The sequence below is a fragment of the Styela clava genome, chromosome 8 (genome assembly GCF_964204865.1).
Source record: "Styela clava chromosome 8, kaStyClav1.hap1.2, whole genome shotgun sequence".
Classification (NCBI taxonomy): Eukaryota; Metazoa; Chordata; class Ascidiacea; order Stolidobranchia; family Styelidae; genus Styela; species Styela clava.
In genome coordinates, this window is record NC_135257.1 from 23,574,428 (window position 1) to 23,592,261 (window position 17,834).

The following is a 17,834-nucleotide window of genomic DNA, read 5'->3' on the forward strand; positions in this document are numbered from 1 at the left end:
TTACATATGTACGCGCATTCGTTTGCTATCTCCTTCTCTCTAAAAAAACTAAGATTTGTCAAAAACACCCCCCACCACGGTATTATAATAACAAATTAGTAGATATCCAGTTAGGGTTAGATTTCGAGTTAGAAATGATTTGAAAATTCGAATTTCCAGCGCAATCTGGCGGATGGTTTGTACAAAAGATACAAAATAAGTATAGCTCGGATTTCCCCGTAAAAATCGATTGATACAAAACTTAATGAATTCATCTTAAAATAAGTTCGTGGAAAACAACTTTTGGGTACACTTCGTCGATGAGGAATTAGATGTGTAGTTAGGGCGCCAATTAGAAGCCAATCACATTCGATATTGTTGAATTCGTCCCATCGGATTAGTACGGTCACAGGAAAGACAGCCTAATTATGACAGCAAAAGTCCACAATTTATCCTAAAGAATTAATCTTACTTATTGTCCATCCGGTCGCTACTCTAATTAGGAGGACTATCAGTACTCGGATACCCAATTCCAGATTCGATGTTCCTTTACCTAATAACAAAAGTTGAAATGGATTCGTGAGATCGAAAACCACAAAACGTTAATATTAAATATTAAAACCTTCGGACAGCTCAAATCCCTGACCATTTTATGGGTATTTTTAAACTTATTTTTTTTTGTCAACCATTAAGCCCTAAAGCTTTACTCATGGCTTTTTGAAAGCGTCTGCTAGAGTTCTATTCAGCAATATATCTTTAAAACACACTCCTCCAAAAAATTTTTTGCAAAAAAATTTCAAAAAGTTCTGAAAAAAAAATTTAACTTTGAGATATTCTGTGTACAGTAGAGGGTTAATAATTAATTCCTAATTAATTAATTTTTTCTTCAACGTTTTCGTCAAGTTTTTCCTAACATAACAATACCAAAACGACTATTATAGCATAAATGATTATTACTTTGAAATTCACAATTGTATTTACAGTATTATCAAGTTCAAGGTCCAATTACCGATTTTGATGACGTCACAGCTCTTATTATTACTGCACAGACCACCCCCAATGCAAAAAAATTAAATTTTTTCGACGGAAATGCGCGTAGAACGACGTAAACAATCCCATACGCGCATTTACGCGTTAAAATTATCATTAATTTTACGTTTTTTTTACATACAAAAAATCTCCATACCTCTGCCAACTATGGAGCAGTCGAAATCATATTTATCAAAACAACACAGCGCCAGGGATGGTCAGGGATAGTTAGTATGACTGAAAATACATGCTAAAACAATATTAAATCGTTATAAAGGGGTATTTCCTGTCTGAGCTGAGTCGATATTTTCAGACGTCTGACAGGCGATTTTGAAATCCACGCTATTTATACGATTCGCACTTTGCGTCACGGCTGTAAGGTTTTATCGCTTCTCTCATATCAGGGCATTACGTCTATAAACAGCTAAGAGCGATATTAACAGTAGGTTACCATGTGCTAGCTTTAATAGCGATGAAAAGCCCATATGGGCTAACGTGCGGCGAGTACAATAAAATTGTTGATTCAAAAAAAAAAAATTATGAAAGTAATCACAAATATGCTTAATGGCAGCTTCGGATTTTCTCAATTACTCAAATTATATTTCTATCAAATGTTGTATACCGAACTTCTGATCTTTATACATAGTATAATGAGAAACTGTACGAACAAGTTATGAAGTCGGTAAATGCAAGCATGCTGTATTCCCAATTAAAATTTCAGTACTTAAAATGGAAAATATCGCTAAAAGTCTATTACTGTTTTTGAATTTCCACTCGATATTCCACCAAAACTCTCGTTGATTTATTGGACACGGAGTGGGACTATGTATTGTTTCGATATTATCTTGTTGTCTATTTTAATATTTTTCTTCTTGATGTTACCGTATGAAAAAATTGCGTTACTTTTATCCCAAAACTTCCAGTGGGTTCTATGGGATTCGTTTTTCACTTTGCAGTTTAGGGATGATGTCCTCTTGAAAACTAATACAAATTATATGTAGCGGTTCGACCTCTCTCGCGTCACTCTTTTGCTACGAAAAAGTCGGGTTTTTTTTGACGGTACTAGTACTATAAAAGTAAGGTAGACTACTGCTTCGATTTAGTCTTCGCGTCCATATCGTTCTCTTGTTCTATTTGAAGTGAAAACCTATAATTTCAGGAAACTCGGTGCTGAGCTGGGACATCTCCAGCACCAATGCGCAACTTTAGTGTTTATTTGATCATAGCTCATATTTTACTAGTACAGTGTACGATATTCCACTCAAACTCTCGCTGTTTTATTGGACCCGAAATGGACTTATGGATCGTTTCGTTGTTATCTTGATCTTACATCAATTGTTTTGCAATTTCCAGTAGTTAAAGATTGTATTTTTCGCTATAAAGCTTTTATTATTTTGAAACTTCCAGTGAATTCTATGGGATTCGTTTTCCAATTTGAAATTTAGAGATAATGTCCCCTTGAAATCTAATACTAATTATTTGTAGCGGTTCGACCTCTCTCGTGTTACTCTTTTGCTAAGCGAAAGTCGGAATTTTTTTAACGGTACCAGTACTGTAACTGGTAATGTAGACTACTGTTTTGCTTTGGTATTCGCGTCCATATATTTGAGTATCGTTCCCATGTTTTGATTAAGAAAAACTTATATTTTCAGGTAACTCGGTGCTCAGCTAGGACATCTCCAGCACCAATGCTCAACCTTAGTGTTTATTTGATCATAGATCTTCTGTTTTTACTTGTGTTGATCACCTGAATCGGCATCTTCGATCTTGCTATGGCTTACATCACCTTTCTCTTCCTCTTCAACGGCAAAAGGGCCTGCCAGAACATTAGTGAAAACATTTGTCAATTCCTAATATAGAAACTAGGAAGCAATTCCAAACACAGAGTTTGCTGTAGCAAATAGCGGGACAGATAATTGACTAACTATTAATATTTCAGAAGATGAGGCATGACAGTTGCCCGTTCGTTATTTTGCCTATGAGACGACCACGTCTATAACTCTGTTTTATTCGGTATGCCCATATTTATTCTTACCACTTGAGTCATTAGTGAGCAGCTGAGTATCCTTTTTAGCTGGTTTGTCACAGTGCCGGCAGTGTGGAATTTCCTCTGTGTTTTAGGTTATCATTATAGTGTTTTAGTGCTGTTAATCTGTATAATTCTTGTTGTAAAATGATATTAGTACTACAGGTTTAGTGTTCCCCCAGTTCGGCATAGCTCTGCTCACTAGTTATCTTGTGTTTAACGTCTCCGTAACTAGTGTATTTTCGTAGTTACTTTCCTGTGTGATATCCGTATTTCTATGTGTATTGCAATGTATACTAGGTGTTTGTCGGTAAGATAGGATTGGTGTTGTATCTTTAGTGTCATACTAGTTATTCTTATGTATTTCTAGGTATGTTTTGCCTGGTTTTTGTATATTCCATTACATGTCAATAGTTCATGACTGGACGTCATAGACCAATTCCTATTTTCTGTTCCGTATGTATCTGTATGATATTTTGTACTGTATTTTTATTCGTTTATTGTATTTTTTATTGGAGTATTTGGTTGTATTAAGTTCTTACAGGTGTATCAATAATCTAGTTAGTTAACGTAGTTACTCTGCTGTATTTGGAACCGTAAGAAGATTATTTTGTTATTGACATCTATTGCAACTTCAGTGTCCAAGAAGCTGGCAGAAAGAACCTGAGTGGTGATACCAATTCCGGTACGCCACACCTACAAGCCAGCTGTATTCTCAATCATGACAGAAGGCTGAGGGAAATAGTCAATTGGATATACATAGTAGGATGCCAACCTGTACGAACAAGTTATTAAGACGATATATGCAAGCATGCTGTTTTCTCAATTAAAGCCAATTTAAATTTCAAAACTTAAAATGGAGAAGTCGCTAGGAGAAAGTCACTCCTTTTGAATGTCCAATAGGTAGTACAGTACACGATATTCCACCTAAACTCTCGCTGTTTTATTGGACACGAAGTGAATCTATAGATCGTTTCATTATTATCTTGCGTTTCTTGTTAGTATTTTCCTTCTTGATGTTACCGTATGAAAAAATATCGTGTTATCTTATTATTAACTGAATCAATTGTTTAGTAATTTTCAGTGGTAAATACACCAAAAATGTGAAGCCAGGCCCGTCTGCACAGAATGATATTATCAACACCCGATCGCAGAAAATTTGAAGAACTTATTATTACAAAACTTTGCGTTCGAAATTGGCTTGTTTGCCCATTTTAGATTTCTTCACCCGCTTTTATTCTTCATTTGTCTTTGGCGGTCTTTTAATTTTCATTCGTTGAACGACTCTCGCTTTTAACTATTTTATACCCGTAGGCCTAATTATTTCAAATTCATCCTAATCCTACTTTTTTTCGGTTCCCGCTGATTTATTCTTATTTTCATTCATTTACTTTGTTTGTATTGCTGGAAGAGAATGATCGCTGCTGATTCGAATTTTCACAAATTTTCTCAAGTTGTTCCAATGACGTCCCTCCCATAGACTTCCTATTTAGCTCGATTTTGCTTGTTGCTCTTGCTTTTTCTTCCGCCCTTTTCCTTGCAGGTGGTGCATGTACACACCTTCCACTTCCACTCTTTCTCCTCGACCACGCTGCTTTTCTCAACAATTTGTTTCTTCTTTGGCTGGATGCTTGTATTTTTCATGCTTGCACTATTGCTGCCTATTTCTCGACCACATCGCAGCTCCGTGCTCGCCGTCGTTTTTTCTTTGACAACTTTGCGCACACCACCGCACTGTTCATATTATTTTCTCAATTTGCTGCTCCCAGTTTGTCTTTTTGCTGCCCCCTTCTTCCACCAGCTTGCTCCTTTTTTCCCTGGCTAATTTTTAGACCACCTTGCATCTCCGTGCTTCTGCCCGCCCTTTATCTTTCGCTTGACGGCTCGCGGCTCCTCAGATTACCCCATCTTATTTTGCTGCTGCTTCTCTCGCTCGCCTTTCTACCACATGTTTCCCTCGACCTGTCTTGTTTGATTCTTCTCTACAACTCGGCCTAATTCATGGGGTTCGAACCCACCCTGAAGCCTGGCCTCATGTTTGACAAGGTATCTACGCTTCCCCTGAGCTAGCGTTACTAGTGGGAGTCAAGTGGATCAGATTCTAACTTAACAACGTCATGCCTGACAGCTCGCGACGAGGCTAATTACCTCGGAAAAATTACTTAATTAAAACTTACTGTGTTGATTCGGAGCAGATGTATTCATCCCTTGTTCATATGGGAATTGCGTGTGCGCTACTTTACCTGTTGGATGTATGAATATCGCCGACAAGACGCATAAAATAATTTGAGTTGTGAATACCCAAACCAAATTTTGGACTGTCAGTGAAGGAATACTAATACTGGAGAACAGTTCATCAATTTGACTATATCTCTTGTATATCGGGCCGTCCTATTTTAGGCTTACCGTTTCTAAATTCCTAAAATATCTTGCGGAAAAATGTTGAAATTGGCTTGGTTTGTAATGATACTCGAGAACTTTTTTTTAACCGGGCTAATGTTGCGTCTTACCACACGATTTGTTTTCCTAAACCTTCGAGCACTATTGAAAAATTGCCTATGGAGGTTTCTGTGATGTCATATGGCGCTGGTTCTGATTAATGGTTAAACCAGCTCTGACTATGGTAATAGCATAGCCACATGCGGAACCGAGATCAATTGGCTTATCACATTACACCAAATATATAGACCAGTGGATCTCAAATTTTTTCAAGCAGCGCAGCCTACTTAAAAATTTGTCATGTCTCGCGGCCCGCCCATTTCATAGCTGGCTAACAATAAGCTACAAATAACATTATTAAGGCGTGAGTATTTTTTTGTAAAAACAAATTGAGAATATTTAAGATGGAATGTAAAAGTGAAAATTGAAAATGAAATTATATAAAAAAAAGAGCGTGCGAGATCAAATCTAACAAATAATTATAATAATATTTAGCTTCACGCCCGCTTAAAAAATTATCTAAGCCCCCCTCCCCATGTGGGGGGCGCCTCATTGTTTGAGAACTACTAATAGATAGAAAATAAATCCCAAATGTCCGTCAGAAACAAACTGTGTAATATATTGAACAGAGGCTTATGCAGACTGCCGGGAAAACAGTAAATGTATCTTGAATCAACAAGCGATTCGACGCAAACTCATTTCACGATGAGAGTTCATAACCTTAATAACTCTCGCATAAACGAGCTCAATTACTGTCCGAAGTTAGATCACGAAATACAGTTTCGTTTCATTCAATTTCAGCTGATATTAAACTCATCGCACAGCGATTTGTTCAGTATTTGGGAGTTTGCGTTTAGGGAGTGCGTGTTAGATGGAATATTTTTGAGTTTTAATAGCATTTCATAAAGTTAGATTTGCAGATTTTTTTTGCTGAAAGATCGACTAGTTCATTAATTATTATACAAACTGCGAGAATAGCTGCAATTCACTGTCAATTTTTGTTTGTTCGTCTTTACCTTCCCTTGCTGTTAGCAGAATTTTGGGCGCTCCGGAAGTATTCGTACCAAGATGACGCACAATCTGAACAACCCCAACCTTATACAATGCTATGTTCAGATTGTGCGTCAACCCCAACCTTGTACAATGCTATGTTCAGATTGTGCGTCATCTTGGTACAATTTCTTCCGGAGCACCGAGTTTTGCCCGCTTTGCTCAAAACGTTTCTTTTGTTTTGTAATTTTAAGTGATCAAACATGTGGAGGTTATTTTAAATAGGGATCTTTAGAAACATTTTCAGCCACATGTAAGTCTGTATTCTACGATTTGCATCACGAAGCACACGCACCTATTTTTTAACAAAAAGATTGATGTTAATACAAAAAAGGCTGTTGTTGAACTAAAAAGTAAAGTCTAGTAGGCTAAAATTTCAACTTCCATTTTCATTGAAATTCTAGGTTTAATTTTTTTCAATTTTGAATTCGAATATTTTGTAAAATGCTGAAGATATTATTGCATTGTCTGCCACCCACCGATTACCCAATTGTCTTCAATTACCGCACTTTATTACAAAACTTCTTACGCATTCTAGACACTTATTGGTGAGAAAATGAAAGCGTGAATATTAAAATGTAAAACACATATCAGTGTTTCATTAAAATTTCTCATTTCTAATAATGTTATTACGGAAATAGTGAACACGCGAAAGGAAAGCTTGGCTCGTATGTGACCCGAGTATCATAGAGGCAATTGAAACAAATTGCCTTCAATTACCGTGCTTTATTACGAAACTTCTTTCGCATTTATGGTTACTTATTAGTGAGAAAATGAAAGTGATGCGGGAATATTAAAGTAGAGATTTATATAATGTATGATACATGCGCGTATTAGTTTGTTTTATTTTTATATTCTTGAACTAAGATAGTCCCTAATATTTTCTGCAAACTGCAAAATAACGCATCAGCGTCAAGAATAAAAATATGAAGACATGCTCGCTCCTGTCGAATAGAGGATGGGGTTTTATCATGAAGGAGGGGAAAGTTGATATGCCGAACCACGATCGCTCGTCCGATTACCAGTCCATGCCGGGTATGGGATTAGTTAGCTAGGTATTTGTTTCAGATGCATGGACTGTATAATACACATAAGACGACATTACCTAATTTGTTTAAAAAATAGAGAGAGTTCATAAACAAATTTTTATGACATAAAAACTGCACGGTATAAATAACAGCCACGATGTTAAAATCAGACCGGAATTGGACATTAGCTAATTTCACTTTATAGAAAAGCAGAGCAGTAGCATAACAAAAGTACTTTGACGTAGAAACTCTCTTTCTTTTACCAATATTATTTCATAGTGTTTTTCAAAGATATAACGATATCACAATATTGCACACATACTTTTGATACTGATCCCAATGTCTTGTAATTGCTTGTATTGCCCAGATATAGAATTATTTAATCTTTAACTAGACTTATCAAAACGGTAAAACGACAGATGTCCGAAACAGAGACAGAATCGAACCTCCCTGATCTCGATACGGATGCCAATGTAGAATCAGGTAAATTGAGATAATGACTTTACTTTGATAGGAAAGACAGTCACACGCAACAATATATGCAGGGTTGACACCGGAAAACACAAAAATTAAACTCAGACTTGCTTCAAAATTAGAAATACATTTTTAAAAGATAATCAAAGCCTGTTTCGTTGTTGTAAAACCATGATTTCTTTGTTGTATTTTATCGAATGAGAAATTTACTTGATCAACCCAAATCGAAGTTATACAAAATTCATACCGTTGGGATTTAGGATAAATTGACCGAATCTGTGCAATGAGTTTCTAGAAATGTATTTTAGTGTCTCTTGGGACGCAATAAAAGTAGATTTGGGAAAAATAAAAACCTGTTGACGTAGTCATACTAAAATGTGACGTCACGACCATTTTGCATCATGACGAGGGATGCAATAAATTACATTGAGTTTCACTGTATAGCATGACTTACGGAAGGTAATGCCATTTGATATTTCTTTACAAACTCACTTTACCACTCATTTTAAGTAGGTTATTGAACATTCACATTTCGGGTTCTTAATATTGACTGAATACCCCACTCACTGCACGCTGTTATGATTGAGAATACAGGCTTGCAGGCAAAATTACGACCTGAAAACTGGCCAGCCTTTCCTGAAATATTATTAGTTAGTCAATTATCTGCTCCGCTATTTGCTTATGGAAACTCTGTTTTTGAAATTTCTTTTTTGTTTCCTATATTTCAAATTGAAAATGTGTTTACTAATATTTTAGCAGGTTCTTTTGACGTTGAAGAGAAAGAGAAGCATGATGAAAGTCATAGCAAGATCAAAGATGTCGATTCAGGTAATCAACGAAAAAACAAAGAATTGGTGCTCCTAGCTGAGCAGGGAGTTCCATGAAAATTTCTCCTTAATTAAAATGAGAGACCCATGCTCAAATATATGAGCTCGAAGACCAATGCGAAGCAGCAGTCTAACTTGCCTCATAAAGTAACATTACGGTCAACTTACGACTTTCGCGTAGCAAGAAAGTAACACGGGAGAGGGCGAAGAAACGCTGCAAATAATTTTTTAAATTCTCAAGAGGTCATCACACAAAATTTCGAAGTGAAAAGCGAATCATATAGAGACCTCAGAAAGTTTGGAAATAAATAAAAGTTCTGGTCTTCTAGCTAAAAATACAATTTTTTACCCTATGAAGCCGCCATCTTCCTGGGACATTTTGTATACCCCTCCTAAAAAATGTTATAACTTTTTGTTCAAACGTGCGAGAACCTTCACTTATATTTCATTGTGAAGCGTGATTTGGCCGCTTTGTGTCAGCTTTCTCTCCAGACGCGTGTGCTACTCGCTCAACCGTGTTGCGTTGAAAATGAGAGATTTTTTATTTTTGAAAAAAGTTTTGTTTTGGTATCGATGTGATCAATCCAAGCGAAACCGATTCGACAACAAAGTCGTAACCTTCCAGACAAGTCTAAACATGCATTTTTAGACGGCACGGAACTCTTATTAACCACTAAAAAGGCGATTTTTTCGTACGATAACAACAAAAAGGAAAATACCAAGAAGAACTACAACATAATAACGAAACGATCCATAGGTCCGTTTCGTGTCCAATGAAACAACGAAGTTTCGGGTATTAGAACCCAGCGGAAATTCAAAATTAGTAATAGACTTCTAGCGACGTTTTCCATTTCAATTTCCGATACTTTAATTGTGAATTCAGCATGCTTGCATCCCTGTTATTCCGGGATGAGACTTATTATAAATATAAATATGGCTCTAATATGATTGGTCAGTAAGAGTTAACATACTTTATGTACACGTCTTATTATGGACTTGACTCAAAACAAAACCAATAAGACATTTTCGCGCCTTTTTCAAGCATGATATAGTCTTGTCCGAGTGTTTTTGCCCCCGGGTTGTGCGTCACTCCTTTTTGGCATATTTCCAATTTTACGAGTTTTATATCTGTAAATATTTGAAAGCTAAGAAACATACAAAGGAATACGTTATTACATGAAAGAAAGTAATTTGCGCGGCCGAGCGCTCATTTTCCTCGCGTTAACACGTACTAATAATTACCCGCACAATAATAAACAAACAAGAACTGCGTTGACTTCACGAATATACCGCTTCGTTACTCGGCAGCTGTTTGCGCTACACCATTGCCTCTGATATCATCTTGTTAGGAAAACAAACACCAAAACGGCTATAACGCTTACGAGAGAGTGCCGTTATCATAAGTAGTGTTCAACGGCCATAAAGGAGAGAGGTTCAAATGTTTGGTTACTATCGTCGATGAATTTTCTCACGTACGCAAAATTTCGTACATGGAGCGGTCCATTAGCGACCTCTTGCGTATAGAAAACAATAATACGATTCAAACAAGCCCTCAATGGCCTTTCAAGCCATATTGGTTAGGTGACAAATGCTAATTGAAAATATTTTAAAAATTTGACTAGGGAGTGCGGGTTAGGAAGGATATATATATATATACCGACTTCATATCTTGTTTGTACAGTTCCTCATCCTACTATGTATAAAAATCAGAAGCTCGGTATACAAAGGCTGATAGTATAGGGAGAAAGAGATGAGGTTGTGGGGATAAAGACTTCCACCCTATATGTTCAAGTTCGATTCCCGCGTTATTGTTTTGACACGCGTTATGGAATGTGACTCCAATCTGGACTCCTTCAGACGATAATAAGCACACAGTGTTGATGCTAATCGCTGTTGTATATTATAGGAAGATGCACAATCCAAATTCCGAAAACAGATAAAATTGAGACACACTTAACTCTTAACACAGTAAATCAGGAGTGAACCAAAACACATCACACTTAACGCAGTAAAACAGAAGTGGATCTAAACACAATATTATGCAGCCCTCTCGGCAAGCCGGGACGATACGTCATCAAATTGGTCGATACGAGAAAGGCAGTACATGTAATCAGTAATCAGTGTTGCTACAATAAAATGACCTATTGTGGGGAATGGAACACACTATTAAAATGAAAGGGTTAAATACATTATAATTCATAGTTACACAATGCACATTGTGGGGAATGGAACACACTATTAAAATGAAAGGGTTAAATACATTATAATTCATAGTTACACAATGCACATTCGCTACAATAGAAACATAATTTGAGTAATTTAGAAAACCAGAAGCTACCATAAAGCATATTGATGATTACTTTTGTAATTTTTTCATTGAATTAAAAATTTTCTTAGAAATCTTTTGATATTAACATTTCGTGGTTTTCCATCTCACAAATTCTTTTCAACTTTTGTTATAAGGCGAACGAACATCGAAGCTGGCATTTGCTATTCCAGTACTAATAGTCCTCGTAATTGGATTAGCGATTGGATGGACAATAAGTAAGATTAATTCTTTAGTATGAATCGTGGCCTATTCGAGTTGGTGCTCCTGTCAAACAAGTAAAACATGATTAGCTCCCAATTGGCGTACGATCTTTCAATCTCCCCCCCCCCCCCCCTCCTTGATGAAACGTTTTTAATAAGACTTGTTTTCCACGAACTTCTGTTAAAAATAATTCTTTACGTCATAGTTTTTCAGATCATATTAACCTGGGCGGGTTCAAGTTTTGGATCAATAAGTCTTCAAAGCAATAACTATTTTGGATATTTTTTACAAAGCCCCGCTAAAAAAAACGCCTATTCCACCCATCAAAATAAGAGAAGTAGTAAATATACAGTTGGGGTTTGGATGAATGCAGGTTGCGCTGGAAATTAAAATTATTCCCAAAACCTAGCCCGCACTGGATAATTAGTGGCGGGCGGGGGTATTTTCTCAAATCTAACGTTTTTGCTTTAATGGAAGGGAAAAACGAAGACATGTACATATGTAATAATAAAATTAATGAAAAAATATACAATTAGCAACAGATAGCAAATTATGAAATTGAATCCGAATGGAACTCTAAACGATTAGTTGCCATAGAAACCATAATATTTCGGAAATATGCAATATACCCAATGACGTCAGCTAGGTTTTTAATTCGAAATCTTATTTCTACAGCATCATTAAACAAAGATCAATATTCGAAAGACCAGACCAACTATATAGAAAAACTTAACGCAATAATTGAAGACCAAAAACTGATGATGGCCAACCAAAAGAATGAATCCCAAATAGCTATGGAAAAATTTGAGGCTTTTTCGAAAAAACTGAACTCAATCGTCTCTGGTTATACTCTAGGTTTGTACTGTAGATTTGTATTGATTTGTAAGCTGCATTAACGTGACGAGCTTTGCTTTTGATAATCATGACATACCAAGAACAGGTTCGTGCGAACCCCCCTGATCGACTAGCATATGTCACACTTCATATAACTTAAAATTATCAGTCACTAACAATACGCAACAATAGAAAAGTCTGTACAGAACTATACAACCTGGCAATAATATTATTGAAAGTAACCATGATTGACTTGATTATCTTCAAACCTTCGAATCGATGCAATGTATGTGATTTGAAAAAAATAATGGGTTCTCTTTGGACTAACAAGATACTCCCACATTTTCGGAAATGAATACGTAAGCTGCATTAACATTAAATTCCGGAACTTCAAATATATTGCTATATAATCGTCAGCTGCTGTGTAGGCTACATTAATCATATGCTGCGGTCGCCTAACATCTGGAGCAAAAAAATAATAGAAAAACGGGTTTGCTGATTATCAAGACATTACATGAGCCAATATCCGACCAGTCCAACTAACTTACGGTCTAACTTAACAATTGAAAAACGGACTAACTAGCTGTTAAAAATTTCAGAACCACCGATAGTCTCTTGCCGGATCCAGCAGCTCTTATGGTTTAACTTGGCAATTACAAATATCAGAACCTCCGGTAGTCTTCGATAACCCCCACAACGACTGGTTGTATGAAGCTTTGTTCATAGCGAAAGACGTGAGCAAGCGTCGCATAAGAAAATTCATAGCCTGATTCTAACCATTGTCGCTGACTTATTACATTTTAGCAGGAAATTATGATTCAAATAAACAGCGCTACCAAGGGTAAAATTAAACATCTTCATTCTATTTCTTCACTTCTTCTTCATTCTATTCAATCTCCAGAGTCATTGTCGCTAACTTATCATTTACCAAGAAATATTAGTTCAAATAAACAGTGCTACCACGGGAAAAAATGAACATCTTCATTCTATTTTAGGAAAATGGATTGCCGACGACGATGTGATATTCTGGTTTGTGAAACTTCGTACATTAAGTATGACATTCACGGGTGCAGAGAATTTCTGTATACAACACGGATCGACTCTTCCCATTATGAGGAATGGGGAAGAATTTGACGCGATCAACAAAATGATACGCAACGGGCTTCCCCAGTACGGGAGGGTATCGTTCTGGACCGGCCTTACATATGATATCACGGTGAGAATTGGTTATTTATTGGACACGAAATGTACAAAAACGTTTTCGCATGCTTTTCTTAATGTAAGAAAAATCGAGTTTCTCCTACTACTGGACCGACTGCTTTGAAATTTTCAGTGGCTTAAAAAATTAAAATTTTTCTAGGAAACCATTACTTACTATTTATTTAGTTTAAAAGGTTTTGTGGGGTTCATTGCAATGACGTCATCAAAATCAAAACTTACACACCATGTGGCGGTCGCTCGTTTAGGACGATCTGATGGTCAATCTATTCGGGTAGACTACGGCACCGTACCGATACTACGCAGGATTACATGCCTCCGTGTTTTTTCGCTTTTCTTGTATTTATAGTGTTACAGTTTTGATAAAGTACAGGCGATTGAAAGCCTTGTAGGGCAGTAATTGTATTAAATTATAACGAATATCAGTTTGATAAAAACTCAACAAAAATGATACCAAACTATCGGGGTGATATTCTTTCGTTCGCGTTTTTGTTGTTCACTGTTATTGAACTATTTATTTGTATTGGATTTGTTTATGATCGATAACTTAATTCTTAACACGAAATACCAAGTTATACAGCTGAATTGTTATTTATATTTAGAAAGCATACATTAAAGTTTTTCTCAATTTGTTGTTATTGGACACGAAATGTACATATGGATCGTTTTCTTAAATTGTTGATGTTGTTAGTATTTTTGATGTTGTTCAGAAAAAATTCTTTTCTTATCAACTACTGGGCCAATTGGTTAAAGATTGTTGTTGTCACTAAAAGGCTATTACTTTTTTTTAATTGTCAAAATTAAAAAATAATGGTATTTATCTATCAAAATTAAAAGAAAATGGAATACTACAGGTACCGTGGAAGATTTGATACTACTTCGTTTGGCCTTGTGTCCATACATTTTGAGAAATGTTTTCTTGTTTTATCAGGATTTTCATGTCATATTTTTGTTACAGACAAACACAATTCTACAAGATGGTTCATTCATTCAATGGGAAAACGGATATCCGTCGAAGACCACCTCGAGTAAAAACGTTTTCATCAACGTAGCCAAAGATCCAAACGAAAGTTATCAAGGAATGAGGAACTGGCATTCTTCTGCCCCGCTAAACGCTGCACTTTGTCAGATATAAAAGCCGAAAGTTATGCCTACATATCATGCATAGAAAGAACCAAACGCTGCCTACATGCAATGTGTACATTTTTTAGCATTTATCAAACATTCGCTTTATTAAAACTTTATCTGCTTTTCATTGGATCAATATTAACCATGGGCTGATCGTTGATTGGTTGAAACGTATTTTTACAAAACATTGAATATATTCCGAACTGAACGATTTATACAAATTGAATAATTCAGAATGGAGACCGAGATAAAATGAACAGAATTACCATCGTTGGTAGATGAGTGAAAACTCTGCCTTGGATTGAAAATTTAAAATGCCAAATATATGGTATTTTGGTAATACATTGCTTTGTTTTATCATTTGTAAAGACCAATATTTTTGACCCTATACTGCATCTATTTTTAACATGCCTGATACTAATTTTTTGAATTCTTGATAAACATATACAGTTACATATTTCAAAATGCAAATACTTTGATTTTAGTTTAACTTTTGCTTTTGTGATTTTTTTGAAACTCCTTCCGAAATGGCATAATCAGGAACTCAAATACTGTTTTTCTCCGTACCTCGATGTAAGGTAAAAACATTTTCAGGTAAGAGTGAAATGTTCGTATTATTATTAATTAAATCTAACTGTTTAACAAACCCACATGTATAAGTTCAAACTCATATATCTGCTTCCCCTTACAAAGCTGCCCAGACAACTTCCCCTGTGACTCCCCTGACATATATTTTTTTTTTCAAATTTGCATTATTAGAAAGCTTTCGCTTAGATGTTTGTTTTGCAAGTGTCATAATCCCCGCTGGTATTGCGTAGCATTTAGCTTTACACATAAATGTCTGAAAAATGTTGATGATGATACTGTGAAGAGTTTGGAGAGTAATTCACCCTTGAGAGAATAATATAATTGATCGAGTTTCAAACGCATTAGGTCACTACTATCCAGCTCCATTCTTATCTCAGATTTCTGTAGTAGTGAGGGTTGGTCGATTTGTTTTGCAAGCTCATGGTGTCCATAAAGTTTCTTCACAATTTCAATTTTGTTACGAAGTGAGATCTCAATATATCTTAACCCGGTTTGCGTTTTTTGTAACCAGTAATTCATTTATTACATCTGTGAAAGCCAAAACAATATAAGGTATCGCTTGGTTCATGTACCTAGGTAAAGGGTGCCCTTTTACAAGACACGTTTTGAAAAATGAAAAGAACTAGTAACAGTTTTGATGCCAGTATCTGCATGTCCGTATAACGGAACTTCTATAATAGTCCACTGATTGTTAGATTAAATAAAGCCTGATTTTAAAATATATTTCCTATTTGAAATTTTAATATGTCTTTGCATGCATTCGTGACTTGATGAGTCACCAAAAACAAGGGTTGTCACGGGTCAATGATTCGCCGACCCTGTTTCGGGCAATGGTTATTATTGATGTACAGGAATTTGGGGCATCCCCTAAGATACTTTGTTAGAGGATGATTTACAGACTTGATCTAATAAAAAATGAAGATGAAAAATAAGGAAATTTCATACCGAAGGAAAAAAATGGATAATCGTAGACTTGAGCCGTCTGGTAGAAGCAATCAAAATTGATTTGTAAAAATCCTTGAAATCGTGCACATTCGGGATTGCAAAACTCACAATATTAGATCAGGTTGTGCGCCGGAACGACCGTAATAGCCCAGGAACAATTTAGACCTCATACTAGCGATTAATACTATTGTCAGATATATTCTTTCTTATGATATATAGCTAAATCATAGGGATATACCAGTGGTGGACAAATTACGGCCCGCAGTGGCCCGCCTAAGTCTTTCATCCGATCCACTTGTGTCTGCTAAAATTACGACTATAGTTTTAAGGGTACTCATGAAGTATGCGCACAAAGATGTCGCATAACCTGAACCCCAACCTAATACACAACCTGAGTTCAGGTTGTGCGCCATCTTGGTGCTCATACTTCATTAGGTCCGATTTAACAGTATAAATTTTCGTTGAAAATCATGATGAAAATCCCGTCATGAAGACCTCTAATTTTACATTTTTAATTACATTAATTACTGTAGTTGTGGTCATGCTGTGCCAACTCTAAAACGGTGTCCGCTTGGAACAGCGTATGCCACAGTGTTGATACAAAAAGTAACTTGTGGACGCGGTCTTTTTCTTATTATGCTCTGACGGGACAACACCTTCACAAACGAATATTACAGCCTGTGTTCTATAAATCCTCGTAAACAACGGTCAACTTGATTGAATACATTGTATTATTAACGCTCAAGGATTGCAAAATCATGTAGAACACAATAACACATCTTCAAAATGTTGATGAGGAACGAAAAAGCTGTTAATTCATTTTATTGTCACTCGAGTATAAGAAAATGCAGTACCAATGGATTTCTAAACAGTAAAAAAACATATAATTGTTATATTTGAAGGAACACGATTAACACTTGTAGATAACGCAGTTCTATGCATATAAATGTTAATTCTTTTGTTTGGGATTATGATGCTGGGCCGTTTTACAATACAAAATGCATCTCTTAAAATTTGTGAATATTTTTGTAAATATTATAGAATGAAGTCTTTAAGTACTTTCGAGTTTAGACAATCATGATACCACGCGATTGCGATAAAAGTTATACTTTATCCCTACGAGGTCGCAGGTTCTGTTAACCAATAAGCCCGACCTCCCTCTGAGCCTATTGTATTCAAGGTAGAAAGATCGCTTGTTTTTCAGGGCTCTTGCGAGCGAGCCGAATCCCAATCGGCGGTATTTAGTCAGGGTGGGACCAGTTCAAAGAGTGTACACAAACTTGGGATTTCAAGTTTGCTAGTCTTGTCAACTCAAATTGACTTACTCCATACTGTTTGAGAACAAATATTCCAGCAGTCATGTCTTCCAATTATAGGTAGTGTTGCAAATATATCAGAATAATTATCTCGGTGAAATTGATAGATTATTATGAAGAATTTCCCAATGACTTCTGTAAGGGAATAGTGAGCTATCAGAGTAGAACCGATTTGCCTATTCGTCTTATCCTTATTTTTTTTATAATGTCGAGTAACGGAGTTCAATTTGTTTATCGCTGATATGGGCAAACTACGGCCCGCGTACCAGATCCGGTCCGTTGGGTAATTCAATCTGGCCCGCCAAACACAACCACAACCAAACTAAATCCGAATTATGAATGTTTTAGGCAAAAAATACCTCAATGAATTTGTTGAGATTGCGAAAAAATTTAGTTTTGCCCAAAGCTTATTGTTTCCATCAT

At 36.1% G+C, this 17,834-nt stretch overlaps 1 protein-coding gene across 1 annotated transcript in view; it reads left to right on the plus strand.

Annotated features, from left to right (window-relative positions):
• Positions 1 to 7,946: 7,946 nt before the first annotated feature.
• Positions 7,947 to 17,834, plus strand: part of LOC120346282 (uncharacterized) — a 55,885-nt gene continuing 45,997 nt past the window's right edge. Inside the window, exons 1-4 of the mRNA XM_078115688.1 lie at positions 7,947 to 8,034; positions 8,782 to 8,853; positions 11,316 to 11,396; positions 12,058 to 12,237. Coding sequence (XP_077971814.1) covers positions 7,971 to 8,034; positions 8,782 to 8,853; positions 11,316 to 11,396; positions 12,058 to 12,237 — 397 coding nt within the window. The 5' untranslated portion in view covers positions 7,947 to 7,970. The remainder of the gene's footprint in view (positions 8,035 to 8,781; positions 8,854 to 11,315; positions 11,397 to 12,057; positions 12,238 to 17,834) is intronic.